Raw genomic sequence first — 25,148 nt, forward strand, 5'->3', positions numbered from 1 at the left:
CTCAAAGAGTTTTATTTTTAAAGGAGGAAGATTTTTGGAGACAAAGAATGCAGGAAAGGAGGAAATAGCTGCTTGGAAATGGGGGAAGAAATAGTCTTATCAATGGTCATCCTGAAGCAGGTGGCGACTCACTTAAGGCAAGTAGCAGTTAGTTTTTCTTCCATTTTTAAGCACTTTCCCCAACTCCCAAATCAGTGATTTCATGAGAAGGGAATTTCTGGTGAGGTTGACCTCTATTCTGCTTTTTTTCAGTCTTAAGGAAGTTGGCTGAAGGTCTAGTATGTGTCAGAGGGAGGATCTTGGACCTGGGGTCTTCTTACTGCCTCTAGGGTTAGCTCTCTGAACACCACAGCAAGGTTCTTTCCCCCGCCTCACCCCGTAAGAATGCAAAACCCCAGGGAGTTCCTGGTAGGAAAGTCCTTATAAGAGAAAGGGAAGGAAATTGCGACAAGAAGATATGAAAAACGGGAAGTAAAAAAAACCAGGGTTAGCGAATCTTGATCGCAGTCTCTCTTATTTGGAGATTCATGCCACATTTTTGCTTCTTGTTTTGAATTCCCCAATGACTGTCCCCGAGGAAACTGAGGCTGAGAGAGGACAAATGACTCGCAGAGTAGTTTAATTAGTGTCTGTGTGTCAGCGCTGGAACTCGGGTCTCGCGGTCGGGGGTCGGCTCTACTGCAAGCTTGCTCAGCAAACCGGTTCGGCATCGATCTTTGCCCGAACTGAGCCGAGTCCCAGCCTGGGACCTGCAGAAGCCTCACTTTTCATTGGCCCGGAGCTGGCGGGAGCGGCCCCCGCTGCCCGCTTCTCTTTGGTCGTCTCCGCCGTCACTCCGGGCTCGGGCTCCACCCGCTCCGCTCCCTCGCCCGAGGGGGGAAGCCTGGGCTCCGGAGCCCCGAGGGAGCAGCCTGCGGCCCGGGGCGTCTCCCGGGGGCCCCCCGCGCCGCGCCCGCCCCGCCCGCGGGAGCCCAGCTTCTGGCCCGGGGCCCGCGCCCCAGGCCGCCCGCCCCGCCCGGCCCCGGCCCGGGCCCCGCCCTAGGCTCCGGGGCCGAGCCCAGGTTTGGAGGTGGTGCTGAAGGGACAGCTCCTCCGGGCCCGGCCCGGGCGGCATGTGAGCCATGGAGGCCATTTGGATCTACCAGTTCCGCCTGATCGTGATCGGCGACTCCACGGTGGGCAAGTCCTGCCTCCTGCACCGCTTCACGCAGGGCCGCTTCCCGGGGGTGCTGTCCCCAGCCTGCGACCCCACGGTCGGCGTGGACTTCTTCTCCCGCCTGCTGGAGATTGAACCCGGCAAGAGGATCAAGCTGCAGCTGTGGGACACGGCCGGGCAGGAGAGGTTCAGGTACGGCCGCCCGGGCCGGCCTCCCGGGCTGCCTCGCCGAGCCTCGGGCTTCTTCCCCTTTGCCCACTCTCGCTCCCCTCTTCGGGATCCCTGCCTCTGCCGAGGAGGCCCGCCCCAGGCTCACTCCGTCCCTCCCCTCATCTTTCCTTTGCCCACCTTCCAGCCCCTCTGTTTGACCTCCCTCCACCCCGACTCCAGCGCTCCGGCTCCCCCTTGACCTTTGTAACCCTTCGTCCCCTGCCCCCCTTTTCTTCCTCCCAAACTGCCATACCCCGTCAGTCATCTGCCCTTCTCCATCATAGACATCATAGCTAGGTTTGGTGGAGCCCTGTCCCTTGGGGATAGTAGGCTCTTAATCATCATTTGTCCGATTTACAGCAAAAGCTGTTCCAACCCAGTTAGACTGTATGAGATCATTGAGTACCGTCAGGAGGGAGATGAATGGGGTGATGCTTGCTTACTAGAGCATCTCTGTACTTCAGAAGATGGTGTGCTTGTGGTTTCACAGGACAAAAGTGGGTGCAAATTCTTCCTGAGGATGTGTGTCGCTTGTGTGTTCTCGGCAAGTTCACGTAACTCCTCTGGGTCTTAGTTTTGCCATTTGTGAGATGGGAGGACAAATATGGGTTCCTGTTCTTCCGCAGGATACAAGTCACATGTGTGACCTTGGGTAATTCACTTCACTTCTCTGAGTCTTAGTTTTTCCGTCTGTGAGATGGAGGGGAGAGGGAGATACCAAATAACTTCTTAATGTCCCTACCAGCTCTCAATCTATGATCTTGTGAAAACTGGGATAGATTTGAGTGCCATCTTCCACAAAATTGGAGAAAACCTAAGGGAAGGAACTACACACCTCAGGTTTTTTTTTTAAAAGGAGTGAATTGACTTGAAAAGTTTTCAGGAGCTTTGATGAGGTGCTATTTAAGGAAAGGAGATATTTAGAGATTTCTCAGTTGTTTTGATTTTCTATTTTGAATGTTTAGAATTTAAATTTCTTGGGTAAAAGTAGACTATTAAAAATGTATCTTCGGGGCAGCTAGGTGGTGCAGTGGATAAAACACCGGCCTTGGAGTCAGGAGTACCTAGGTTCAAATCCGGTCTCAGATACTTAATAATTACCTAGCTGTGTGGCCTTGGGCAAGCCACTTAACCCCATTTGCCTTGCAAAAAAAAAATGTATCTTCATATATATATATATATATATATATATATATATATATATATATATATATATGAAAGAATGAAGAAAAATAGATTTTTCAAACTTAAAATGAAAGCTTTCAAAAACAGTAGCTAGCACTCATATAACACTTACTATGTGTTTTTTGATAAGCACTTTACAATTATTATCTCATTTGATCTTCTCAATAACCCTGAGAGTTAGTTACTGTTTTTATCCTCAAACAAAGGTTGAGTGGTTTGCTCAAGATTTCACAGCTAAAATTCTCAGGAACAAAAAAAGATAAAACAAATTTATTTCTTTTCTAAATATTACAAAATGATAAGATTTTAGACTAGGGAAACTTTAGAGTTGATCCAAACTAACTCTCTTGCTTAATGCCCAGCAAGAACCAGAAAGGTTAAATGTGTTTCCTAGAGTTACAGCTAGTAAGATACTTAGGGGATATATTGGATAGAGCAATGATTCTGGACTCAGGAAAACTTGCATTCAAATGTGCCCTCAGACATTTACTAGCAGTGTGAACCTGGGCAAGTCACTTAATCCAATTTACTTCTCTCTATTGCAGCATTTGTAAAATAAACTGAAAAAAGAAATGGTAAACCACTTCAGTATCTTTGCTTTCAAAAAAGCCCCAACAGAGTCAAGAGTCAGACAATTGTAAACCAAATCTCCAGATCAATCAACCCATCAATAAAGATTTTTCAGATGTCTAAAGTAAGCTACTAGATCTAGGATTCACTAAAAGACCAGAGTGGGTAGAGGAGTGCTTATAAGGGAGAACCTTTAATGTTGCTTTTTTTTATAAATTTATTTTTTAATGCCAGAAAATTCCAGTCATTGTGATAGATGTGCATCCTGGCATAGTGGAAAGGGTAGTATATGTGAGGTAAAACATCTTGGCTCTGAATCCTAGCTCTGCTATTCATTTTAGCCTATGTGGGTCTTAATTTCCACATTTATATAAGTGGGTTGAACTAAATAATTTATGAAATTGCTTGCAGCTTGAATATTCTTTATTACATTGAAGATTCAAAATCTCTGGTAGAGAGAAACAAAACTAAAAGTTCAATTTTTGAAGCCTGCCTAGGGCTTTCTTCCTGCTACTGACTCCTAATCCATTAATCTTTGCATTATATCATTCTACTACTTTAGACAAATATAACAACATTTGTTTAATATTATTAGGGTAAGGTATATTTTGGGGAGAAGGAAATGAAGAGAAATGATTAGAAAGTTTGGGAAAGGGAAAGATAAGCATCATTGATTGAATTCATGCAAAGAGATATTTGTCATGTGAATCATATATTCAACAACATGATAGAGTTATAGGAGTGGAATTTTCCAATGATGTCTTTTTTTTTTCCTAACCTCCCAATAGACTGTCATCCTCCATAGAGTTTTAAATGATGTCTTCTTTTTTTTTAACATCTCTCTATGCTGTCATCCTCTATAGATGAGATCAGCTTCCATATGAGCACACTAAGCTCATGATTGAAGGTTTTGGTTTATAGTCTCAGTTCTGAGGTTAAACTGTAGAACAAATAACATTACTCTCTCTTCATATTCTGCACAATAGTCAAAAGGATCTATTTGCTGTTCTCCAAAGTTTGCATTCCATATGTCATATCTTTGCATAGGCTGTCCCATACCTAGAGTGTGCACTTTCCTCATTTCTGCCTCTTAGAATCCTTAATTTCTTCCAAGGGTGCTCCAACCTACAGGATACCTGTCCTGATTCCCTGCCTCTCATCCTATGCTCTCCCCATCTTCGCCCTTTTTAAGATTTGAATTTACATTTGTATCCCCAGTACAATGCAAATTCCTTAAAGATAGATTGCTTTTATTTTTGTATCCACAGTGCCTTGAGGAGCTATTGAACTGAAATGGATATGTGTGAGCTGATTAGCCCTTGTTGTTTGTTGTTCAGACATTTCAGCTCTGTCTGACTCCATTTGGAGTTTTCTTGGGAAAGATATTGGAGTGGTTTGCTATTTCCTTTTTTTTTCAAATGAAGAACTGAGGTTTACAGGGTTAAGTGACTTGGCCAAGGTCACATAGCTAGTAAGTATCTGAAGCTGTATTTGAACTCAGGAAGTTTTCCTGACTCCATGGTCAGTGCTCTATATCCAATGGGCTACTTAGCTTAAACTTTCCCCTGTATAAATGCCAGACCTTTGACAGAGAGTAAACAAAGAATCCTGACCCAGATGACAGAAGATCTAAGATCTAGTTCTAGCTCTGAAGCAAGTGACTTTACAACTCTGTGCCTTTAATGATTTTTCCACTTCTAACATGCTATGAATTATTAAGAGTTATATATGGAGCACTAATAATTCATTGAAAGAAATTTTTCAGCCTTTTCAGAAGGTCAAGCTTGATGAAACTAGCTTCTATGGACCTTAGTTTTTTCATTTTAGAATTAATTTAGGTGGTCTGGCTCTAAAATTCTATTATTCTGATCTCATTTACTAGATTCCTTCACTTGTAATCTAAACCAGGTATGAATCAAGGATAATGACAGTTATTTATTTAGCTGTTCTTTCACTAACTACTCAGTAGTTGACATGGTGATAATTTTAAAAAAATTACTCCTGAACTTTTACCATTATGGGTTAAATTGCAGTGATATGAAGAAGAATACAATTTTAAAAAACTCACTTTAAAAACCTACTTGACATGAAGACAAAAGAGCTGTTAAATGCTTTGATTTGATTCCTAGATTTTTTTCAGTAACCAGTCCTACCTAACTTTTCCCATGAAGAAAACTTTTTGAGAAGAATATTTTATTAATTTGATATTATCAATATTGTGTCTTTAAAATGTAATGCATACATATTTAAGAACTAGTTTCAAGTATTTCATACACTAGAACACTTTAGTTATTTTCATATTAAATAGGAATAAAATCAAAATGAAAAAAGTTATTGTGAAAGCATTTTTCTATTTAGTCAAAGAAATGAGAGGTATTTGTGATTAAATAATAGAAAGGAGTGTGAATTTTATTACAAGGGAAGGTATTAAGTTGGTGAAAAATGGATTCATTTAAGCTGACTATCATGTTTGAAGGTTTATTAGCAGTTGTCAATTTTAAAACTAATCTAACATGGAAGACTAAAAAAAAAAAAGAAAACTTATGGGGGAAAGTTTACTATAGGAAGATAACTCACCTAATATGTAGTACTTAAAAGCATTTAAAAGCAACCCTGTAAGGTAGGTGGTAGAAGTATTTTATTATTCATATTTTACCTAAGGCTCAGAAAAGAGTTTTGAGGAGGCAGGAGACTATTTCATTTCACTGTACCAAGGAGATTAATATTCAACCTAGGGAGCAGTCATCAGGCCCTCCCACTTCCAGAGTTTGGATGCAGTGAAAAATTCTGTACACCTTTCAGCACCAAAATAAAGCAATGAGAGAGGCTAGGTTGCTCAGTGAATAGAGCACCAGCCCTGGAGTCAGGAGTACCTGAGTTCAAATCCTGACTCAGACACTTAATAATTAGCTAGCTGTGTGGCCTTGGTCAAGCCATTTAACCTCACTGCCTTGCAAAAAAAAAAAAAACCTAAAAAAAAGCAATGAACTCACTTATATAGTCTTGATTTATTCTAATTAAACAACATATAATGCTCCACAGCAGGTTGATCCTTAATTAGAATTAGATATTGTTGCCTTTGGCTCCTCATACATGAATTTCCAATACTCCCTGCAAAGCATATGTTTTCAGGGTCTCTCTAGTCCTGTGTCACTGAAAAGGATGAGTCTTCCATGGGAAAAGGCTGTAAACAGTGGCTCAATCTTTGTGCCATTATACTTCAGGGGTCCTGCTTCAAGGGTGCTATCTTTGATTCTCTGCTTCTTAATCTCCACTTAGAACTTTCTAACAGTTTAATTGATGAAGAGAAAAGGCATCTTTTTTGCCTCTTTGTCTCTTCTAGATTTTTTAATTGAAAGTCTTAAATATCTTAATTGATGAGAGCATGTGATTAGTGATTAGAACATATGTTGAGAAACACTTTGCATGGCTTTGCATAGATAGATAGATAGATATAGGTATAGAGATAGAGATAGAGATAGAGATAGAGATAGAGATGATATAGATAGATATAGATATAGATATAGATATAGATATAGATATAGATATAGATATAGATATAGATATAGATATAGATATAGATTTAGATATAGATTTAGATTTAGATTTAGATAGATATAGATATAGATATAGATAGATATAGATATAGATATAGATAGATATAGATATAATATAGATATAGCCTGGGAATGGAGGTTAAGAGGGAAGGGGAGGGAAGAGATAGCTGTAAGACCACCTTAAATTCTGTAATAAAAGAAGCAAGCAAAGCTTTATGTATTTATGCATATGCATGCTTTATTGAAAATAGCTCTCTTTTTAGTTGCATCCTCCTATATATATAGGGGTATGATCTTATAATTGCATCATACACATCTAATCAGAACCTGAAGTTCATAACAATCAGCCACTTGGGGTGGAAAGGTTGGGAAACAAAATTTTATTAAGTTTATTAAATTTTATTAGTTCCAGGCACTCTGCTGCCCACTTTGCCAATATAATCTCATTTGATCCTGACAATCCTGGAAAATAGGTTTATTTATTATCACCATTTCATAGATGAGGATACTGAGGTAACAGAGATTAAGGGACTTGCCTCCACAGCTATAAAGTATCTGAGATCAAAGTTGAACTCAAGTCTTCCTGATTCCAGGTCCAGCATTCTTGGCTGGCTCTAGGCCACATACAGTATTACCACCACTACAAAAAAATTATGACATTCTCAGTATCATACAGCTAAGAACAGTCAGAGTTAGTATTCAACAACACATAATGCTCCACATTATTAATTAAATTTGACAACTTCAGATTCATATCTCTTTCTTCTAAACCATATTGCATCCTTAACATTGGAAAACAGAAATATACTATAATATACCAATACAATGTTTTTAAAAATTAAACATAAATCCTGTGGTTTTCTTATTTAAGTTTAAATTAACATTATTGGACACAGGAACTTGAATAAAAGAAAAAATTCAAATGTGAGAAAAAATTAAAGAAAATTTAGGAAAGAGAACAAGAAGATTATTCAATATAGTAGAAGTAGTTTTAGAAGGCTCAAAAGTATGAAGATTATCAAATGTAATAATACAGCATTTGAATTTTTCATATAGGAAACCTCTGGGGAAATGTAGATAGTAAGGAAATACTAAAGATAAAGTGAGATATCATATGTGGAGCCTTGGGATAATGATGCTCTAGTCTTCTCTATTCTCTATATGTAGCCCAGAGAAGAGCACCAGTGCCTGGAGGTTTGGCAATTTCATTGGTCTAAATATATAGCATTAAAAAGTTGTCTGAGGCTTAAGAAACTAAGGGGCTTGATTACGGTCATATAGGGTCAGGAATATAACAGAAAATGCCACAAACTATAATCTTAATCATTTTAATAATCTTATTATCTTAATAAGCTACACTGTTTAACTCCTTTTTTTTTAGATTTTTCAAGGCAATGGGGTTAAGTGGCTTGCCCAAGGCCACACAGCTAGGTAACCACTAAATTAAGTGTCTGAGGTCGGATTTGAACCCAGGTACTCCTGACTCCAAGGCCAGTGCTCTATCCACTGCACTACCTAGCTGCCCTTAACTCCTTTTGAGTAGAGCCTCCAAACCTCAGAATTTTAGAGCTGTTAAAGAAGTTCAAATTCTGGATAATCAACTTTCCAAAGAGTAATAAATAATAGGTGATGATAGGCTGAAGTCTTAGGCTAACTGAAATTACAGGGTATGACCTCCAAATAACACTTTCCTCAAAACCTGATTTTTTTTCTTCCTTCTGTCTACACATCTTTCTCCAACCTTTATCTTTCCCTCTGTCTCTTTGTTTTTTTCTGAATATCTTTCCATCTATATCTTTGCCACTAAAACTGTTTTTCCAGTTGTATACCATGTCTCTGTCACTTTCTATCCTTCACCTTTTTCTTCTTCTTCTTCTTCTTCCTCTTCTATCTCTTCTTTACCTATTTCTTCAATTCTTTCATATTCTATATAACATACCTTTCTATCTGCCTCATTTATTTTGTATCTCCTCCTAGGATGGAATGTGAGCTCCTTGAAGTCAGGTACTGTCAAACTTTTGTATTTGTATCCCTTTAATTACTACATTGCCTGGTCAGTAGATAGCTAATAAATGCCTGTTAATATATTCATTCATCTGCATCTACTGATTTATTTAGTGTCTACTTTGTAAATTGAAGATTGGGAAAGATAGACATTCAAGTACGGTTCAAATATAAGGTGATTCTGAATGTAGGCTATATCACTAAAATGAATCCTTTTTGAAAAATGAAGTAAGCTGGGCAGGTACTCAGCTTTTTTTGGACCCTAGTTCCTCATCTATAAAATGAGAGATTGAACTAGATGGTCTCTTAAGTTCTCTTTCAAACTAAATACATGATATATGATTTTTACTGGCATAGATTAGCCAGTGTAGATTACATCCCTCTATGCTCTTTATTTAGAAAACTATCTTTTTAAATTACTGTGCCAATTATCACCCCACTCCCAAGTCTTTGATGAAGAGTCTCCAAATTTAGGCTTATCCTCCAATTAAGGAATACAGACATAGAATATGTAATAGTCAAAGCCCTTCTAGCTAAATGGGACCCTCAAGAACTTGCACTGCTTGTGCAGCTTTTGAGAACTTTTTATGAGGCATTGATATAAAATTTTAGTTGAAAATAGAAACATATATATGTATATATATATAATTTTTGCTATAATATCCAAATTTAAATAGATGGTACTTAGAAATTTTTGTCACTCATGAGAAAGTTAATACCAGTAAATTTTGCTCATCTTCTCTCTTACAGCTTCCCCCTCTTCCTCTCTCTTAGGATAGTGGCTCCTTACTCATTCGCAAAGTTTGTAAACCCCACTCTTCTGTGTATCTACCTGTTCTTCCTTCTCCTGCTTATTTGTTAACTATATCTGCAGCTATAAGAAGTCCAAATCCCAAGGCAGGGATTAAAAATGAAAACTCTTTGGAGAAAAAGAGTCCCAAGGATCCCCTCCCATTATCCATTCTAACCTTGGAAGACTTCACAAGATCCTTGTTCCTGAGGTACTAAGGACAGAGATTCCAGCAATCCCCTCAAAGCATGCAAAGATAGAAGAGATGAGTCTCCCTTACCTTTCTGCATGAGCAGCCAGAGCATTTGACACAGACTTTTCTAGCTAATGTGTGCTGCTGAGGAAGTAGTTGCTATGGTTTCCACTGCTGCTGGGAAACCAGGAAGGATTACGTTGTATCCTCAGCACTAAAAGCTTGATTATAGGCTACACTCAAGTTTTCTAAGTGAAAGATTAAGTACAAAAGTATGGTCTGGATTTGAGACTATCTTTAGATCAATGTAATAAGAAGCAATGTTATATTCTTAAGGCTATAGTGTCTTTTCTATCTTTCTCCCTTGATCTCACTGATTTTATTATGATTACTACTACTAGTAATAATAATAATATTTAAGTACCTCATATGTGCAACCCGATATTATAATTTTAATTTCAAAGCATCTATGAATTCCAACCATTGGTATCTAGATTTTTTTTAACCCAAAAGTAAGATTCTATATTTATCCCTATTTAAGGTCCTCTTACTCAATTCAGACCAGTGTTCTATCCTAACAAGCACCTTTTGGATTCTGACTCTTATCTATTGTCTTAGTTATCCCTTCTGACACTTTATCATCTAAAATTTGAGAAGCTTCTAATCTATACTTTTATCTAAATCTGTTAAAGTACAAGGCAGAACACAGCTACTTGGACTTTAAGAGACATTAAAAACTGACATCAAACCATTAATGATTTCTATTTGCCATTCAAACTTATTCTTATCTGTCTGTACTCTTACCTAATCTATATCTTTATATCTTATTCATAAGAATAACATGAATAGGGGCAGCTAGGTGGCGCAGTTGATAGAGCACTGGCCCTGGAGTCAGGAGTATCTGAGTTCAAATCTGGCCTCAGACACTTAATAATTACCTAGCTGTGTGGCCTTGGGCAAGCCACTTAACCCCATTTGCCTTGCAAAACTAAAAAAAATTAAAATAAAATAACATGAATGTCATATTTAAATGTAATTTTGAAATCTAGGCCTGTTATGAATACAGTATCCCTGAGCCTGCCTAGTCAAGTAACTATTTTAAGCTTATGTGCTAAAAGGTGACAAATACTCTCCCTTGGAATCCTACCTTTTGGCCAACTCTCTTTGTTAGGCAATTTGAACAAAGCCTAGAATTGGAGTCCAGTCTCATCCACCCAAATAGCAATCTATCCTGTAAAGAAAATATAAAGGAATTGTAGTAGAACTGTCATTTCCCCTCTTCATATCTATAGTTTTCTCCTAGGCTAAAGAGAGAGAATAGAACCCACTGGATGCCATCTTCAATTATATATATACATATATATATGTATATTATCTTCTATTAATCTATACAAAGTATCATAGGATCATGCATTAATAAATGGAAGGGACCTTAGAGGCCAACTCTGATCACCTTAACTTAGAGATGAAGACATTGAGGCACAGAGAGGTTAAGTGACTTGGCCAGGGTGACACAACTTAAAAAATGTTTGAATAAGATTTGAACACAAATCCTCCTGACTCCAAGTCACATGATTTTAATGGAAAGAATCCCAAGCTATATTCTTCCTAGTCTTCTCCCCCCACCAAAAAAAAAAAAATTAGCTCCTGATGCTTGACTAGAGAAAGAATGTAGTTTATTTGTGGGAAGGAGAAACATAATTAAATAGACTGAATTAACTGGTCCCCTACTTATTCAATAGCAGAAATTAGTCCTGAAATGGAGGAAAATGAAGATGGGATAGAGGAGGACTTCTCTTTTTATACCCAATTTGAACGCTCTTCTAATAACAGTCCAAAGGAAATCAGAATAGACATGCTAATAGAATGATCATTTGTGATTTCAGAAGACTAATGATAAAGTCTGTCTCCTGACAGAAAGGTAATGGACTAGAATTGTAGAGTGATTTTCATTTTTTGGACATGACATGAACATGCATCATTATGCATATTTTTACAAAGTTTTTTCTTCTTTTTTTTCCTGAATTGAGACTGCATAGGAAATGGTGGGTAGCAAGAAGGGATAAGATAGGTAAAGATAAGGTTGCACCCCCCCCCCAAAAAAGGAAAGAAGGTCATTGAAATATGCTTTTGAAATATACAGAAGAGAACCAGAAAGGCCAGAGGGAATCACAGACAAGCAAGACAACTTTGAAAGTTCCATGTTGAATTTATTATGTGTTTGGGGGGAAAAAAAAAGAAGGCTCTATGAATATAATAGAGATTTGCAGTTTCATGTACAATCTTCTCTACTCTACTATGTATGATAGTATTGTATTTGTTAAATTCAATCTGAATAAAATGAGCAAAAATAAAGCTGGAAATATATTGAAAGAAATAAATGAACCTTAGAAAATACTGTTTTATTACTGATAAATTACTAAATCTATTTTTTATATCTGTAGTACAGAGTGTTTTCTCTATTCATTTGTACTGTGATTTTCTATTGATTGATTTTATTACACTAGTTAGCTAATCTATGTGATTCCACAGGTAGAGAATTCAAGAACATTGTATTTAGGTTAGAGGTAGTTGAAAAGAAGTACTATACTTAATTACTTACAATGAAATCCTGACTTTGTCTATTGGACAAGGTTAATCCGTTAGTTTTTATTCTTTAGGTGGTACAGTGGCTAGAACACTGACTTTGGAGTCAGGTGGATGGGAGTTCAAATCCAGCCTCAGATGCTTGATAATTACTAACTGTGTGGCCTTGGGCAAGTCACTTAACCCTGACTGCCTCACAACTAGGGCCATTTCCAGTCTTGTCCCATCCATATGTGGCCTCTGGACCCAGATGACTCTGGAGAAGAAAGTGAGGTTGGTGACTCAGCATAACACTCCACCCCCTCCACTCAAATCCAATTCATATGCTTGCCATGGAAGCACCTCCCTGATGTTATTAAGATTGATGGAAGAGGGGCAACTAGGTGGTGCAGTGGATAAAGCACCAGCCCTGGAGTCAGGAGTACCTGAGTTCAAATCTGGCCTCAGACACTTAATAATTACCTAGCTGTGTGGCCTTGGGCAAGCCACTTAATCTCATTGCCTTGCAAAAAAACCTTAAAAAAAAAAGATTGAGGGAAGGAAGCAAGAAAGGAATTCAGGAGATAGCTATTTTGAACTAGTTTTAAACCTAAAAATCACGGAATAAAAAGAGAAATAAATTATCAGAGAAATAAATTAGATTTGTGGTTTCCTATGCTCAGATTCTTCTGAACCTGAGACCTTCTTCTATTCTGTCATCATTCTTTTTCATCTTCCATCCCAAAGGTCTTTCCAACTAATTACAGCTTAGATCTTTAAAACTTCTGACTAAAAACTTCCCTCCTGCTTAGTGATCCTTTGAGAAGACAAATTCACCCAAACTATGTGTTTTTTTTCCTCTCACTCCATTTCATGATAGGCCATGAAGACAAAATTGCTTGAGGAAAAGATATATTTAAACATATTAAATTATATAGTTTTGTTCCCTTTATAAGATTATTATAGTATAAGATTATTTGCCTTATTCAGATTTTTTTAGGTACAATAATGAATCATATTCAATCTGGCAAAGAAGACAAGAATATTTTTCACCATCCTAAATGGAGATGTTTTTAAAAATTTGAGCTAAGATTTTCTGATGGTGGAAATATGATTTTTGATAATAACTGAACTGATACTAATATTGCCCTTGTGACACTGCTCTAATATCTACTAGTGGTAAAATTCCATAGGAATTGGCAGTCCACTTAAAGATGATAAGTCTAAACTAGATGTCTGACCTTAACATCCAGGGAATTAAAGGGTTGTTCTGCCTTTCAAATTCAGAGTATCAGAATCTCTTGCCAAAGAGGGAAGCAGGTAGAGAATTAATTTTTTAAGCATTTTAATAGTCTTTGGTCTCAACTGCACCTAGTCATTAAGTTATTTATCATTAATCTGATATCATTTATTCATGGAAAATCATGGCAATATCAGAAGATCATGGCAAAATTTGATTACTCAGAGAAGTTCAACATTGTATATCATTGTAATGATGGCATGTTTGCATGGGTTCTGGATAAGGGATTATCTCTTACACTTTCCTAGCTACCAATGGAATGAAACAGAGTTGTATGCTTACTCCCATGCTTGTTAGCATGACGTTTGCAGGGAAGCTGAATACAACATCAAGGTCAGCTACTGCAATGATGATAAATCCTTCAACTTGAAAAGACTACAAGCCAAGACTAAAGTGGAAGGGGAGTTGTTGTCTGACTTTTTGTTTACAGATGATTATGCACTCAATGTATCCTCTGAGGTGGAGAAGCAACAAAGTATAGATTGATTCTCCACTGCTTGTGCTAATTTTGACCTGACAATTCACACCAAAAATCCAGGGTTTTCCACCATTTATATGTAGAATCACTGATTACAGCAAATGGAGAAATTTTGAATGCTGTACACCTTGGCAGTCTACTTTTCAAAGATATATTCATAAATAATGAGGATGGTGCACACATTGCCAGAGCTAACTAAGTTTTGGAGTGGCTATGAAGGAAAGTATAGGAGGGAAGAGGTATTAGGCAGCTTTCCAGATTGAAGGTCTACAGAGTTCTTATGCTGACCTCATTATTGTATGACTACGAAACCTGGACATTGTGTCAGTGCCATGCTGGGAAACTGAATCACTTCCATTTAAACTGTTTTAGGAAGATTCTGAAGATCACCTGGCAAGATAGGGTACTAAAGACCTTGAGGTCCTTTCTTGAACTGAACTGCCAAAGCATTCAAGCATTACTGCAAATGGTGTAACTCAGATGGGCTGTTTTGTTTGAAGACAAATGACTATTTGCCCAAAAGACTTAGGAAAACCTAATACAAGGCATGTGCTCACAAAGAAGTCAGAAGAAACATTACAAGGCTACTCTCAAGCTCTCTCTGAAGAACTTCACAATTGAGAAACATGGGAGACACTGGCACAGAATTGCCCAAGATGAATGCCCATCAAAGAAGTCTGTGCTTTCTCTGAAGAAAGGAGAATTGCAGTAGCTCAAAAGAAACATGAGGTGCACAACTTTGGAGATATCTCTATTCCAAATGCTTATATGGAGTATTTGTGTTTGACCTATGGTAGAGCTCATATTTGGTCTTAGCCACAGTAAAACATACTCCGACATAGCAATATCATTTTTGTCCTTGACCCCAACATAGTGATATCATTTTTGTCCTCTTTGAACAATGAAGAACAACCAACTAATCACAAGGTTGCTTTTTAATTAAAAACTAAAGGTAACTTTACCTTTTATTATCCTTCTGTAGTCTTTTTTTTTAACCTTTTTATCTTTTGTAGTTTTTTTTAACCAACTGTAGTCTTTAATTATCAAGTTCATCTGTGGGTTTTGTAAGAATTTTCTTTAGCAACTAATTTTTTCAGGGCAGCTAGGTGGCTCAGTGGATAGAGCACCGGCCCTGGAGTCAGGAGTACCTGGGCTCAGATCCAACCTCAGACAATTAATAATTACCTAGCTGTGTGGCCTTGGGCAAGTCACTTAACCCCATTTGCCTTGCAAACAAATCCTAATTTTTTCAAATTAGTTTATTCTATTGTTAAATATTTTTTTGCCTTTTTTAAAAATCAGTCATTAATGACTAGAACTAAAAGGATAGCTAATTTCTTTTCCTCATAATTTCTTTTTTTCATTCTACAACTGCCATAACTAGATTCAATGAATCATTAAATCACAAATCAAATTTGAATTAGGGATTCTGTTAAGTTCAACAAATTTATTAAGCCACCTGCGATGTGCAAAGTTCTGTGCTAGGCTCTGAGGATATGAAGTTAATTCTCAAGGAATTTATACAGATAAGTATAGGAGATAGTATCTGAGCTCATCGTGGAAGAAAGATATGGCAGTGATGAGGAGTGAATACATTTCTGCCCTGGGGGACAGCTTGTTCAAAAATACCAAGATAGGAAATGGAATGCTATTGTTCGGGAATGGCAAGTAGATCAACTTTACTGAATTGTTAAGTGTGTGGAGGGGAGTAACATGAAATAGGTTTAGAAGATAAATGAGAGCTAAGTGGTTGGAAAGCTTTAAATGCCAAGCTGAGGAGTTTATATTTTTCTCCTAGAAGTAATAGGGAGCCATTGAAGATTTTTGGGTATTGGAATGATTTGGAGAAACCTGGACCTTAGGAAAATTATTTTGGCAGTTTCATAGAGAATGAATGTATAGCCTTTCAAAATTAAGGTAAACTGTGAGACTGTGGTCTGAGCATGATCAGTTTTAAGCTAGACTAGTAGTTTTTAGGTAGCACAGTGGATAGAGCAGCATATTAGAAATCAGGAAGACCTGAATTCAAATCCAGCCTCAGATATTTTATTAGCTGTGTGATCCTGGACAAGAGGCTTAACTTCATTTGCCTCAATGTCTTCATCTTGATAAAAGGAGAATGAAAATCATTACAGTATCTTCCCAAATGGGTTTCTAAAGATTGGTCAGATAGTAGATGAAGTTACAAAGGTAGACAATACAGGAATAGAGATACAATTGCTATAATACTCTTTCTGAGCTATTTGCATAACTTATCACTTACTTGTTTGTTGGTTGGTTCCCCAGGGGACAATTACTGCTTATTTGGGTTCATAGAATATTCTGTGGGTCCACACTCCTAAAACTACAGCTCAAGAGCTCCCACGCATGAGCTTACCTTTAATAAAAAAAAGCTATTGTATACAATCAACTCAAAACAAAGATGTTTATTAAAATGACATGAAAAGTAGCTAGAATATTTCCCCCACCCCACCTCCCTAAATCTGATCTGACTTTGCCCTTATGTTAATATGTTAATATCTCTTTATTTCTGTTATCTACCCTGACTTTCTGTGATTACATAACCTGAGTGGCTGGAGTGCCAAATCCCTCAATACATTAGTAACTTTGGAGAAAACAATTTCACTTGAGTCAGACTGTAAGAAGTTAGCAAGAAGCGGAAGAAGCCGAGTATAGACTATTCTTTTGAATAGCTTGTTAGGGAAAGAGGATGACAGAATCCATTGAAGATTTTGGTTTCATAAAACAGGTAAGATCTGGCCATCTTTGTAGGGCAAAACTATAACTAAGGAGAGATTAAAGGAGGGAGAATAACTGGATAGGTAAACTCCAGAATAAAATGCAAGAGGTTTGAGTTAAAGGGAAGAAGAAAAGGGACTTTATCAAAGAGAAAGAGATGGATGAAGAGGAAGAGGATTTTACATATACAATAGGAAAGGAATTGCTTACAGTCAGATGGCCTGCATTTTCTCAGTCAAGTTGGAGGTAAGGATATCTGTGGAGAGGAAAGGAGAATGTTATACTGAAAGCTTAAGGAGAAATTTGGAATGCACCCTGTAATAATGCTACTTATGCTTTTTATTCAAACAGGATTGGCAAATGGCATCTCCATATAAGTAAGCTAAAAAGCAGAAATTACTAAATTGTCTAGTAAATTTGGGGTAATTCAGTAATTCAGATGAAAGCAAAATGTGTGGTCTATGTAATGGATTGAATATCTGTATTCCTCAAATCCTCCAGAATATTATGCAGATGTCAGTTCACTTCTAAGCTGCCTGCTTGTTATTTTAGGATATATTATTCCATTCTATTCCTGAAGCTTCCCATACCAATAGAAACCAAGGGGAGAATACAGTGTCTTGATTATGACATTTGGACATTTAACCACCTAACTTCAACTACCTCCAACGCCACTACACCCAAGAATACTTAATTCATAATCCAAGTTATGTGAAGGCATATTGTTTAGATGCCCAGAGGGCTCCTTCTCACCCTATTCCAACTCCCAATCCCTTTCCTTTCCTTGTTTTCATTCTACTCAAATAACCATATAATTATCCTCTGGATGCAGGGTAAGAAGAAGTTACTTGCAGAACTATATCCTATTCCAGTCCCAATGTGTGGAGGCAGCTTCCAGGACAGGAAAATTGCTGATACTAGTCAGTCATGTCTTGTTCCCAACTCTGTTAATAAGCTATCAGAAATGGATTTCTGTTTAGAATGTGTATACACACACACACACACACATACACACACACACACACACACACATGCACACACTTTTATCTCAATGATCTGAAGGTAATGAGAAACTGAGGCCACTAGCATAGTCCTTGTTTATTTTGTACCATTCCCTTTCTCAGAAGTTAGTACTATTCAGGTTAACTTTTGACTTAAGGAATAAAAAAGGAATTGTAATCAAATTGTGCCCCTTTTTCTCTATGTCATCCTCTGATACCTATGTCTAATTTTACACTAATGTAGAGAAATTCAGCAAGTTAAAAAAAAAGACACTTGGTGGTTTTGAAGTCTGTCATTCTGTCAGTTAGCAATTATTAAATATCTGCTATGGCCCAGGCACTCTGCTAAGTTCAGTAAATGCAAAGAAAGGTAAAAGGCTATCCCTTCATTCAGAAAGCTCGTGGTATACTGAGAAAGATAACATGAAAATATCTATGAACAAACAATTTATGTACAGGATAAAAATGGAAACAATCAATACAGAGAAGGCACTAAAATCAATGGGACAGCAGTAGGGATTCCCCACAGTAGAAGGAATTTTTGCCTAGGAATTGAAGGAAACCAGGGAAGCCAAGAGAAGAGGGCATTCCAACAAAGAGCATTCCAATCCCTTCTTTATTCCTTAAGTCAAAACTTATCCTGAGTAGTACTAACTTCTGAGAAAGGGATGGTGCAAAGAGGAAAGCATCACTGGATTGGAGGGAATATGAGAGGGTGTAAAGTGTTTCCAAGAAAAGGGGAAGCGTGGAGGAGGGAGCAGCATATAAAGAACTTCGAGTGCCAGAGGAATTTATATTTGATCCTAGACGTGGAGTTTATTAAAAGTAGGAAACCAAAGTCAGACTTGTGTTTTCAAGATCCCTTTGAGAGCTGAGTGAAGTACAGACTGATGTGGGGAAAGACTTGAGACAGAGGGACCCACCTGCAAGCTAATACAGTAATCCAGGATTGATGTATAAAGCCCTACACCAGGGAGATGGCAGCCTGTCAAAGGAGAAGTGAATCTAGATTGTTCATTTTAAGCTTTCTAGTTCAAATTAAGAAAAATTGTTAGGAAGCACTCTGAAGTGAAAATGCCATCTAAGTTCATTAATAAGAATCTGTCTTTCCAATTATTATGCCTTCAAAACTCTGACACTGTTTGCAACTCACCTGCTTTTTTACTCACAGAATGCTTTTCTTTTGTTAAACTGATCCATTTTGATGACTAAATTCCCACCCAAACTGCTTATGCCATTTCCCAGCTTTGCTGCAAACTCAAACACATTATACTGTTTGGAAATGCTAAGAAAAAAGAAAACGTTTTTGTTTACAAGTTTCTATTCATTTTTCAGATCAATAACTCGATCTTATTACCGCAACTCAGTCGGTGGATTTCTGGTATTTGACATCACAAACCGGAGATCTTTTGAACATGTGCGAGATTGGTTAGAAGAAGCCAAAATGTATGTGCAGCCATTTCGGATTGTATTTCTGTTAGTGGGACATAAATGTGATCTCGTGTCACAGCGTCAAGTTTCAAGGGAAGAAGCTGAAAAAATGTCAGCAGCCTGTGGTATGAAGTATATAGAAACCTCAGCAAAAGATGCTACAAATGTTGAAGAATCTTTCACAATCCTGACAAGAGATATATATGAACTTATTAAAAAAGGAGAAATTTGCATTCAAGATGGTTGGGAAGGGGTTAAAAGTGGCTTTGTACCAAATATTGTACATTCTTCAGAAGAAGCAGTAAAGCCTATGAAACAATGTCTTTGCTGAATTCATAAGCAGCTCCAGAATGAGTATAAGTAAATCAGGTATTTATTTTAGGACAAATACCAACATTAAGAGCAAAGTGATAGCTATGGAAACATAAAAATCATTGATTTTCCTGGATCACTAATCATTGTTTCTGCCTCTTTTATAAGATATTTCATTTAAAATACTAAGGCAGTAATATAGTAATAGTTAAAGCAGAAAATATATTATTTTGAAGACATTAATATTTGTAAACAAAAATGCAATATTTACTTAGCAAATTGACATATCAAAGATTTTGACTAGGACTAAAACAGAAGTCCATTTTCAAGGGACCAGATTTTTCATGCATTCCTATGTTTTAATAAGTATTGAATGTGAAGAATTATATATTATATTAATATTTTTTCCTTTATTGGTTCACTATTCTGAAATATAGTTTTTATGTTTTATAGAGACAGCTGAGATTATAGTCAGAATTATTATATTCCCAATAATTTCAAAGAAAGGAAAATATATCATTATTCATAAGGAAACATTTTTATATGATAATATTTTAAAGTTCTCCACACTTATGAAATCATAGATCTACCTGTAAATTTCAATGAGGGGGAAATTCAGTTGATCCGGATCCAGTTTGTTGTCTGACTTGTCAATATAAACAAATCTGAGGGGTAGTATCTTGGGTCAGGAAAATCTAGCGTCAAGTCTTGCCTCTGACATATACTGGCTGTGGATCCTGAAAAAGTCATTTAATTTTTTAGTATTCTAGGTAACTGTTCTGAGATTAAAAACTGCAGATAAAGTGTCAAACTGCATTGAAAGAGGAAGTTTTTACTAGGAACTACAATTTAAAACAAAAATGAATAAAATATAAAATATTTTTGTCATAAGTTCTAGTTGAATGAACTTTTAAGCTTAAAAAATATTTATTATTAGGTCCAAGAAAACCTCATTTTTTTCAACGAGGATGTTGAAAGGGGTATTCTAATAAAATAATATCTCAATGTTGAACCAAATTTGTTTAAATCATTTGATATTCAAACCTTCCAATATCATTAGTGAAAGTTGGAGAATTTTGATGAAAGAATATGTATGTGTATATATTTATGTGTGCAAATATAAAGATATATATACATATGTATATAGAACAGTTACTTAGTTTTAATTAGAAATTTTTTACTTTATTGCATTTTTACAACCATTTCTATAGTTAACAAGAAAGCATTGACAAGTAAAAATTATTTCTTCTAGCAATCCTAATTGTATTATTGTTAAATTACAAGTTGTTTTGTCTGTTTAAGTAATTATGTGCATGTCATCCAGAAAAGTTGAGAATCATGTTTTCTCCTGTTTTCTCCAGTCCCTTCCTCCATTGCCTTCCCTTTCCAGTAGAAGTTACTTATTGGTAACTCTTATTGGGTTTCATATAATTAGGAAATTCCATGGCACTGAGGTTTCCCCTCTGATTCAGCCTTTCTGTATTGGAAAAAAAAAAAAAAAACAAATGCTTCTTAGTTGTAGAAGTGGTTGGCAGAAAATCCCAACAGAACTTCAAGCTAACTAGAAGCCCTGGCAGGGACAGGGTATTTAAATCATTGAACCATTTGACTAAATTATTGTGAGTTTTCTTCTTTAAAAGTTTTCTTAAGACCACAACAGGTTTTTCTTGACAGGAACTTGAGTTTCAAACAACTCCACTGAGGATTTTCCCAACTGGTTTTCCTCTTGTCAGTGTATCAGTTAAAAAGACCTGACACTTATTGGCATTCTTTATCGTGCTGAATTATCAAGCAAAAAAAAAGCTTTTATTCTAGGTCAAATTATCTGGAGAATAGATAATATCTAGTCTTCTTTGCTAGTACAGATATAGCATATTAATGTATTAATACTAATTAATTTTCTTTTGAAGGCTGAAAGTGATTTTTCCTTTCTTCAAGATCTATATGTATTTGTACATAGTTTGTACAATTTATAGGCCTATTTTAAGTATTCTTTTTATAAGGGCTGATAGAGGGAAATGAACATGAATTAAAACATAACAAAAGTTTGAAAATCTCTATAATTACATTCCATTGACATTCATAAATTAATTATAGTTGATGCTTTAACTAGAATTGTCCACTTAAAAAAATACCAGACCAGAAAAATCAAAAGTAAATATAGTACAATCTATTTTGAATATTATATGATTTTAATTTATTTTCAAGTAATTTATTTGATACCAGTTCATATGTTGGGTCTTTATCAACATTTTAAATTAGCAATTTCAGAGGTCTAAGTCTTCTTAAATGAGCAGCCAAAATACCAAAGTGCTTTGGATATATAGTAGAACACAAATATAATGCTGACTTACACCGTGATTAATGGCTATGATGTAGGATTACATCTAGAAAAGAATGACAACCTCCAATCTTTGAGAACATTTAGTCCAACAGATAAGGAAACTGAGGCCTTGACAGCTCAAGTGCCTTGCCCAGGCTCACACATGGTCATTAGTTATTTAGTAGAGTCTGGATAAAATCCAGGGGTAGAAAGTACCCTTTTGATTCTACCATGCTGCTTGTATGGGGTTGGGGCTTTACATGATACATTGCAGTTGTGCAATGACAAGCAGGTTAGAATAGGGTTAAATTATATGTTGCTATAATAGGGGAACACTTACCATCAAACAGTAATATGCAATATAATCTGAAGAAAAAAACTGGGAATTCCAGTTATAATTTATTAATATATGAGAAAAGTCTAATAAACTTAGTTGTGTGGAAAATGATCTTTTCTTAAATAGCCTTAGTCTGGATGTGGTCAGTAAGGGTCATGCCAGTGAATCTTTCTTGTTCAGGCAAATTACTTTGCCTACTGGTTTCTTGGAAGTCAGTTAGCCATTTCATTTTAAAAAATTAAATGATGATGTTCTGATGACTAGATGTCATAGATCAATGAGAATGGAAGGAATGAAGGAAAGGAAGCAAGGAAGAAAGAAAAAGAAGGGAGAGAGAGGGATGGAGAATGAGAGTGAGAATGGGAAGGAAAGAGGGAGGGAGGAAGGAAAATACAGATGTTCTGGTATTCCCTATGTTGTAATAATATGCTACCTGAGAGAAAAGTGCTTATATGGGGGGTACATTAACTCAGACCACTATGGTAGCATTTAATAATAGTTCTTTAAATGGTATAAATGAGCCAAAATAATTATCCATTGCTATAAAGATTTATAAATAAGGCCCTTAAATCAATATGCATACTTAATAGCAAGAAAGTTTTCTTAAACTTCTCAAAAAAAAAACTTCATGCTTCAAAATGTCTTATAAACATATTGTATGGTTTCAAAAAATCCTTTACCTCAAGTGTCATTTTGGAAAATGGGAAGTGAGTGCTGATGAAAATTAGTCTTTTCTATTTGAGTTAAAATAGTTTCCTAAAAGAAAAACTTCCTCCAATAGATCCTTAGATAATTATAAAATTAAAGATTTGAATCCACAAGACTAGCATTTTGATAAGAGGTTTGGTTTTTTGTTTTTGCATTCCAGCTTTCATAGAGTTTTTTGGAATACATTCAAGCAGACTTCCCACTTACTTCAGTGTTCACTATATTGAGCTGATACTCTGTCTATATTATAGACCTGTAACAGTCATACATCAGAGCATATACTGGCTTTTTATTAACAAAGAATTGTGCCTTTAGTTGTTTAGTCATATGAAGAGTATATGCAAGCTTGAGGGGGGAAGAAAGCTATTTTTAACCACTATAGATAGGCCCTACTATTTTAAAATAATAGAATGCAATGCCAAATATAAGTCTATTGGCATGAAATTTAACATATACAAGCTGTATCCTTTCCTTCAAACACTTCCTCATAATTTAATTCATTCCAGAAACTTTCTCTTAAGTGGAAGTGAGTTATGACTCTCCATTGGACCCTAAAGTAACTGGCAAACCACACCTCTGAGCCCAAAAGAAAATGCCAAAAGAATAAATTGAATCATGACTGATATTTTCATTTCAATAGTCTTAATAATTATTACAGATTAACATAATTGATTCAGCTGTGACAATCAATATTGATAATGAACCAGACAGAAAAAAAGTAAATTACCCACCTGAAAGGAAAAAGAACTGAAATACAGAATAATTTAAAATATTAGCATTCTTGTTTGCTTTATCTCTGTTAGATTATAAGGAGAATTCATGTCTACTCTTGAATTGTGCCTAGGATAGTGTCTTACATGTATAGACACTGAATTAATGTTTAATCATATTAACTTTTAACCAATACAATTAAATCCAGTTCCTGCAGATTCAGTTTTCATTGCAAATATCCTGAAATAAAAGATGTTTTGCTATAACTAAATTTTAACATTTTTGGAAAAATGGTAGTTGACTAAAGAAAATTGCTAAGAGAACATATGCTATTAAATCTCTTTGAAATGTGCTGTAAATGTTGTTTGTTAAAAAAAGTTAATAAAAAGAATGTGAAGAAATCTTGTCATAGGACTATTCTATGTTGTCCATGATAGCATTTGCAGATGGCAGATTTTTTAAAGAAAACATCCATGTTAATATTCATGTTAATTGTAGCTCTTCCAGTTTTCATAGAAATTTCTCAAAATGACTGAAAATTTAATGTAATATAATTCAGGAAGTATCTAATAAAATGCCATCCGTATGCAAATAACTGTGCCAGGCACTTGGATGCCATTTTTTACAAAGACATAAAATATCACAGTTGCTTCCTTCCAGGAGCTTACAAATTAAGAAAATAGATAAAGACATAAACATATAAGTATGATAAAAGGTAAAATACAATAAAGACAAAGGAAAGATCCAGATTTTAAAATCAAGAAGAAGATCATGTTCATCTGTTGAGGGGTAGAAGGGGGGAGGCAGAACCAGAAACGGCTTCAGGCAGTTACTATGGATAAAAAAGAAAGGCAAAAATAACATCTCTTCACTTGATGAGTTCCTAATCTAATAGGAAAGACAACATGCAAACAGCTATGTACTTACCAGAAATATGCTGGGTAAGTGGAAGATAATTTCTGAGGGAAAGGCATTGTAAGGAAGGATAGGAAAGAATGAAGAAGGGAAAACCCTCTTCTAGAATATTATATTTGAGTTGACTGAAGAGGCAAAAGAAACCAAGAGTTGACAGGGAGGAGGGAGAGCATTCCAGAAATAGGGGAATAGCCAGGCAAAAAGCATTGGGGTATCATGTTGGAAGAAACAGAAAAGAGGCTGTGTCACTGGATTGTAATGCACATGACAGGGAAAGTGTAAAAAGACTAGAAAGATAAGAAGGGATTAGGTTATAAAGGGCTTTAAAAGCAGAACAGAGGATTTAATATTTGATTCTACAGTTAATAGGAAGCACTAGAACTTTTCGAATAGGAAGACAACATAGTAAGATCTGATTTTTAAAAAGATGACTGGTGACTGAATGGAGAATAGACTGGAGTGGAGGGAGCCTTGAGACTAGGAGCCCAGGACAAGAACATAGTGAAAATGAAGCCATGAAGTGTTAAGATGGCAGCCGTTTAAATGGAGCCAAAGAGATGTTGTGAAGCAACAAATGATAAGGCCTGGCAACAGACTGGATATGAGGATTGAGTGAAAATAAGGAGTTGATGATGACACTAACATTACAATCCTATAAGATCA

The 25,148-nt window shown here is 36.3% G+C and overlaps 1 protein-coding gene across 1 annotated transcript; it reads left to right on the forward strand.

Annotated features, from left to right (window-relative positions):
• The first annotated feature begins 1,105 nt into the window (after positions 1 to 1,105).
• Positions 1,106 to 24,013, forward strand: RAB39A (RAB39A, member RAS oncogene family). Its single transcript, XM_074216612.1, has 2 exons — positions 1,106 to 1,348; positions 19,084 to 24,013. Exons 1-2 carry the CDS (start codon positions 1,122 to 1,124, stop codon positions 19,508 to 19,510), a joined length of 654 nt encoding a protein of 217 aa, XP_074072713.1. The 5' UTR covers positions 1,106 to 1,121; the 3' UTR covers positions 19,511 to 24,013.
• Positions 24,014 to 25,148: the final 1,135 nt, after the last annotated feature.

This window comes from Macrotis lagotis, chromosome 1 (assembly GCF_037893015.1).
Source record: "Macrotis lagotis isolate mMagLag1 chromosome 1, bilby.v1.9.chrom.fasta, whole genome shotgun sequence".
Lineage (NCBI taxonomy): Eukaryota > Metazoa > Chordata > Mammalia > Peramelemorphia > Peramelidae > Macrotis > Macrotis lagotis.

Coding starts and splice junctions, on each gene's coding strand:
- RAB39A (XM_074216612.1), top strand. CDS start 1,122: ATGGAGGCCATTTGGATCTACCAGTTCCGCCTGATCGTGATCGGCGAC. Junction 1,349..19,083: donor GCCGGGCAGGAGAGGTTCAG/GTACGGCCGCCC, acceptor TTCATTTTTCAG/ATCAATAACTCGATCTTATT.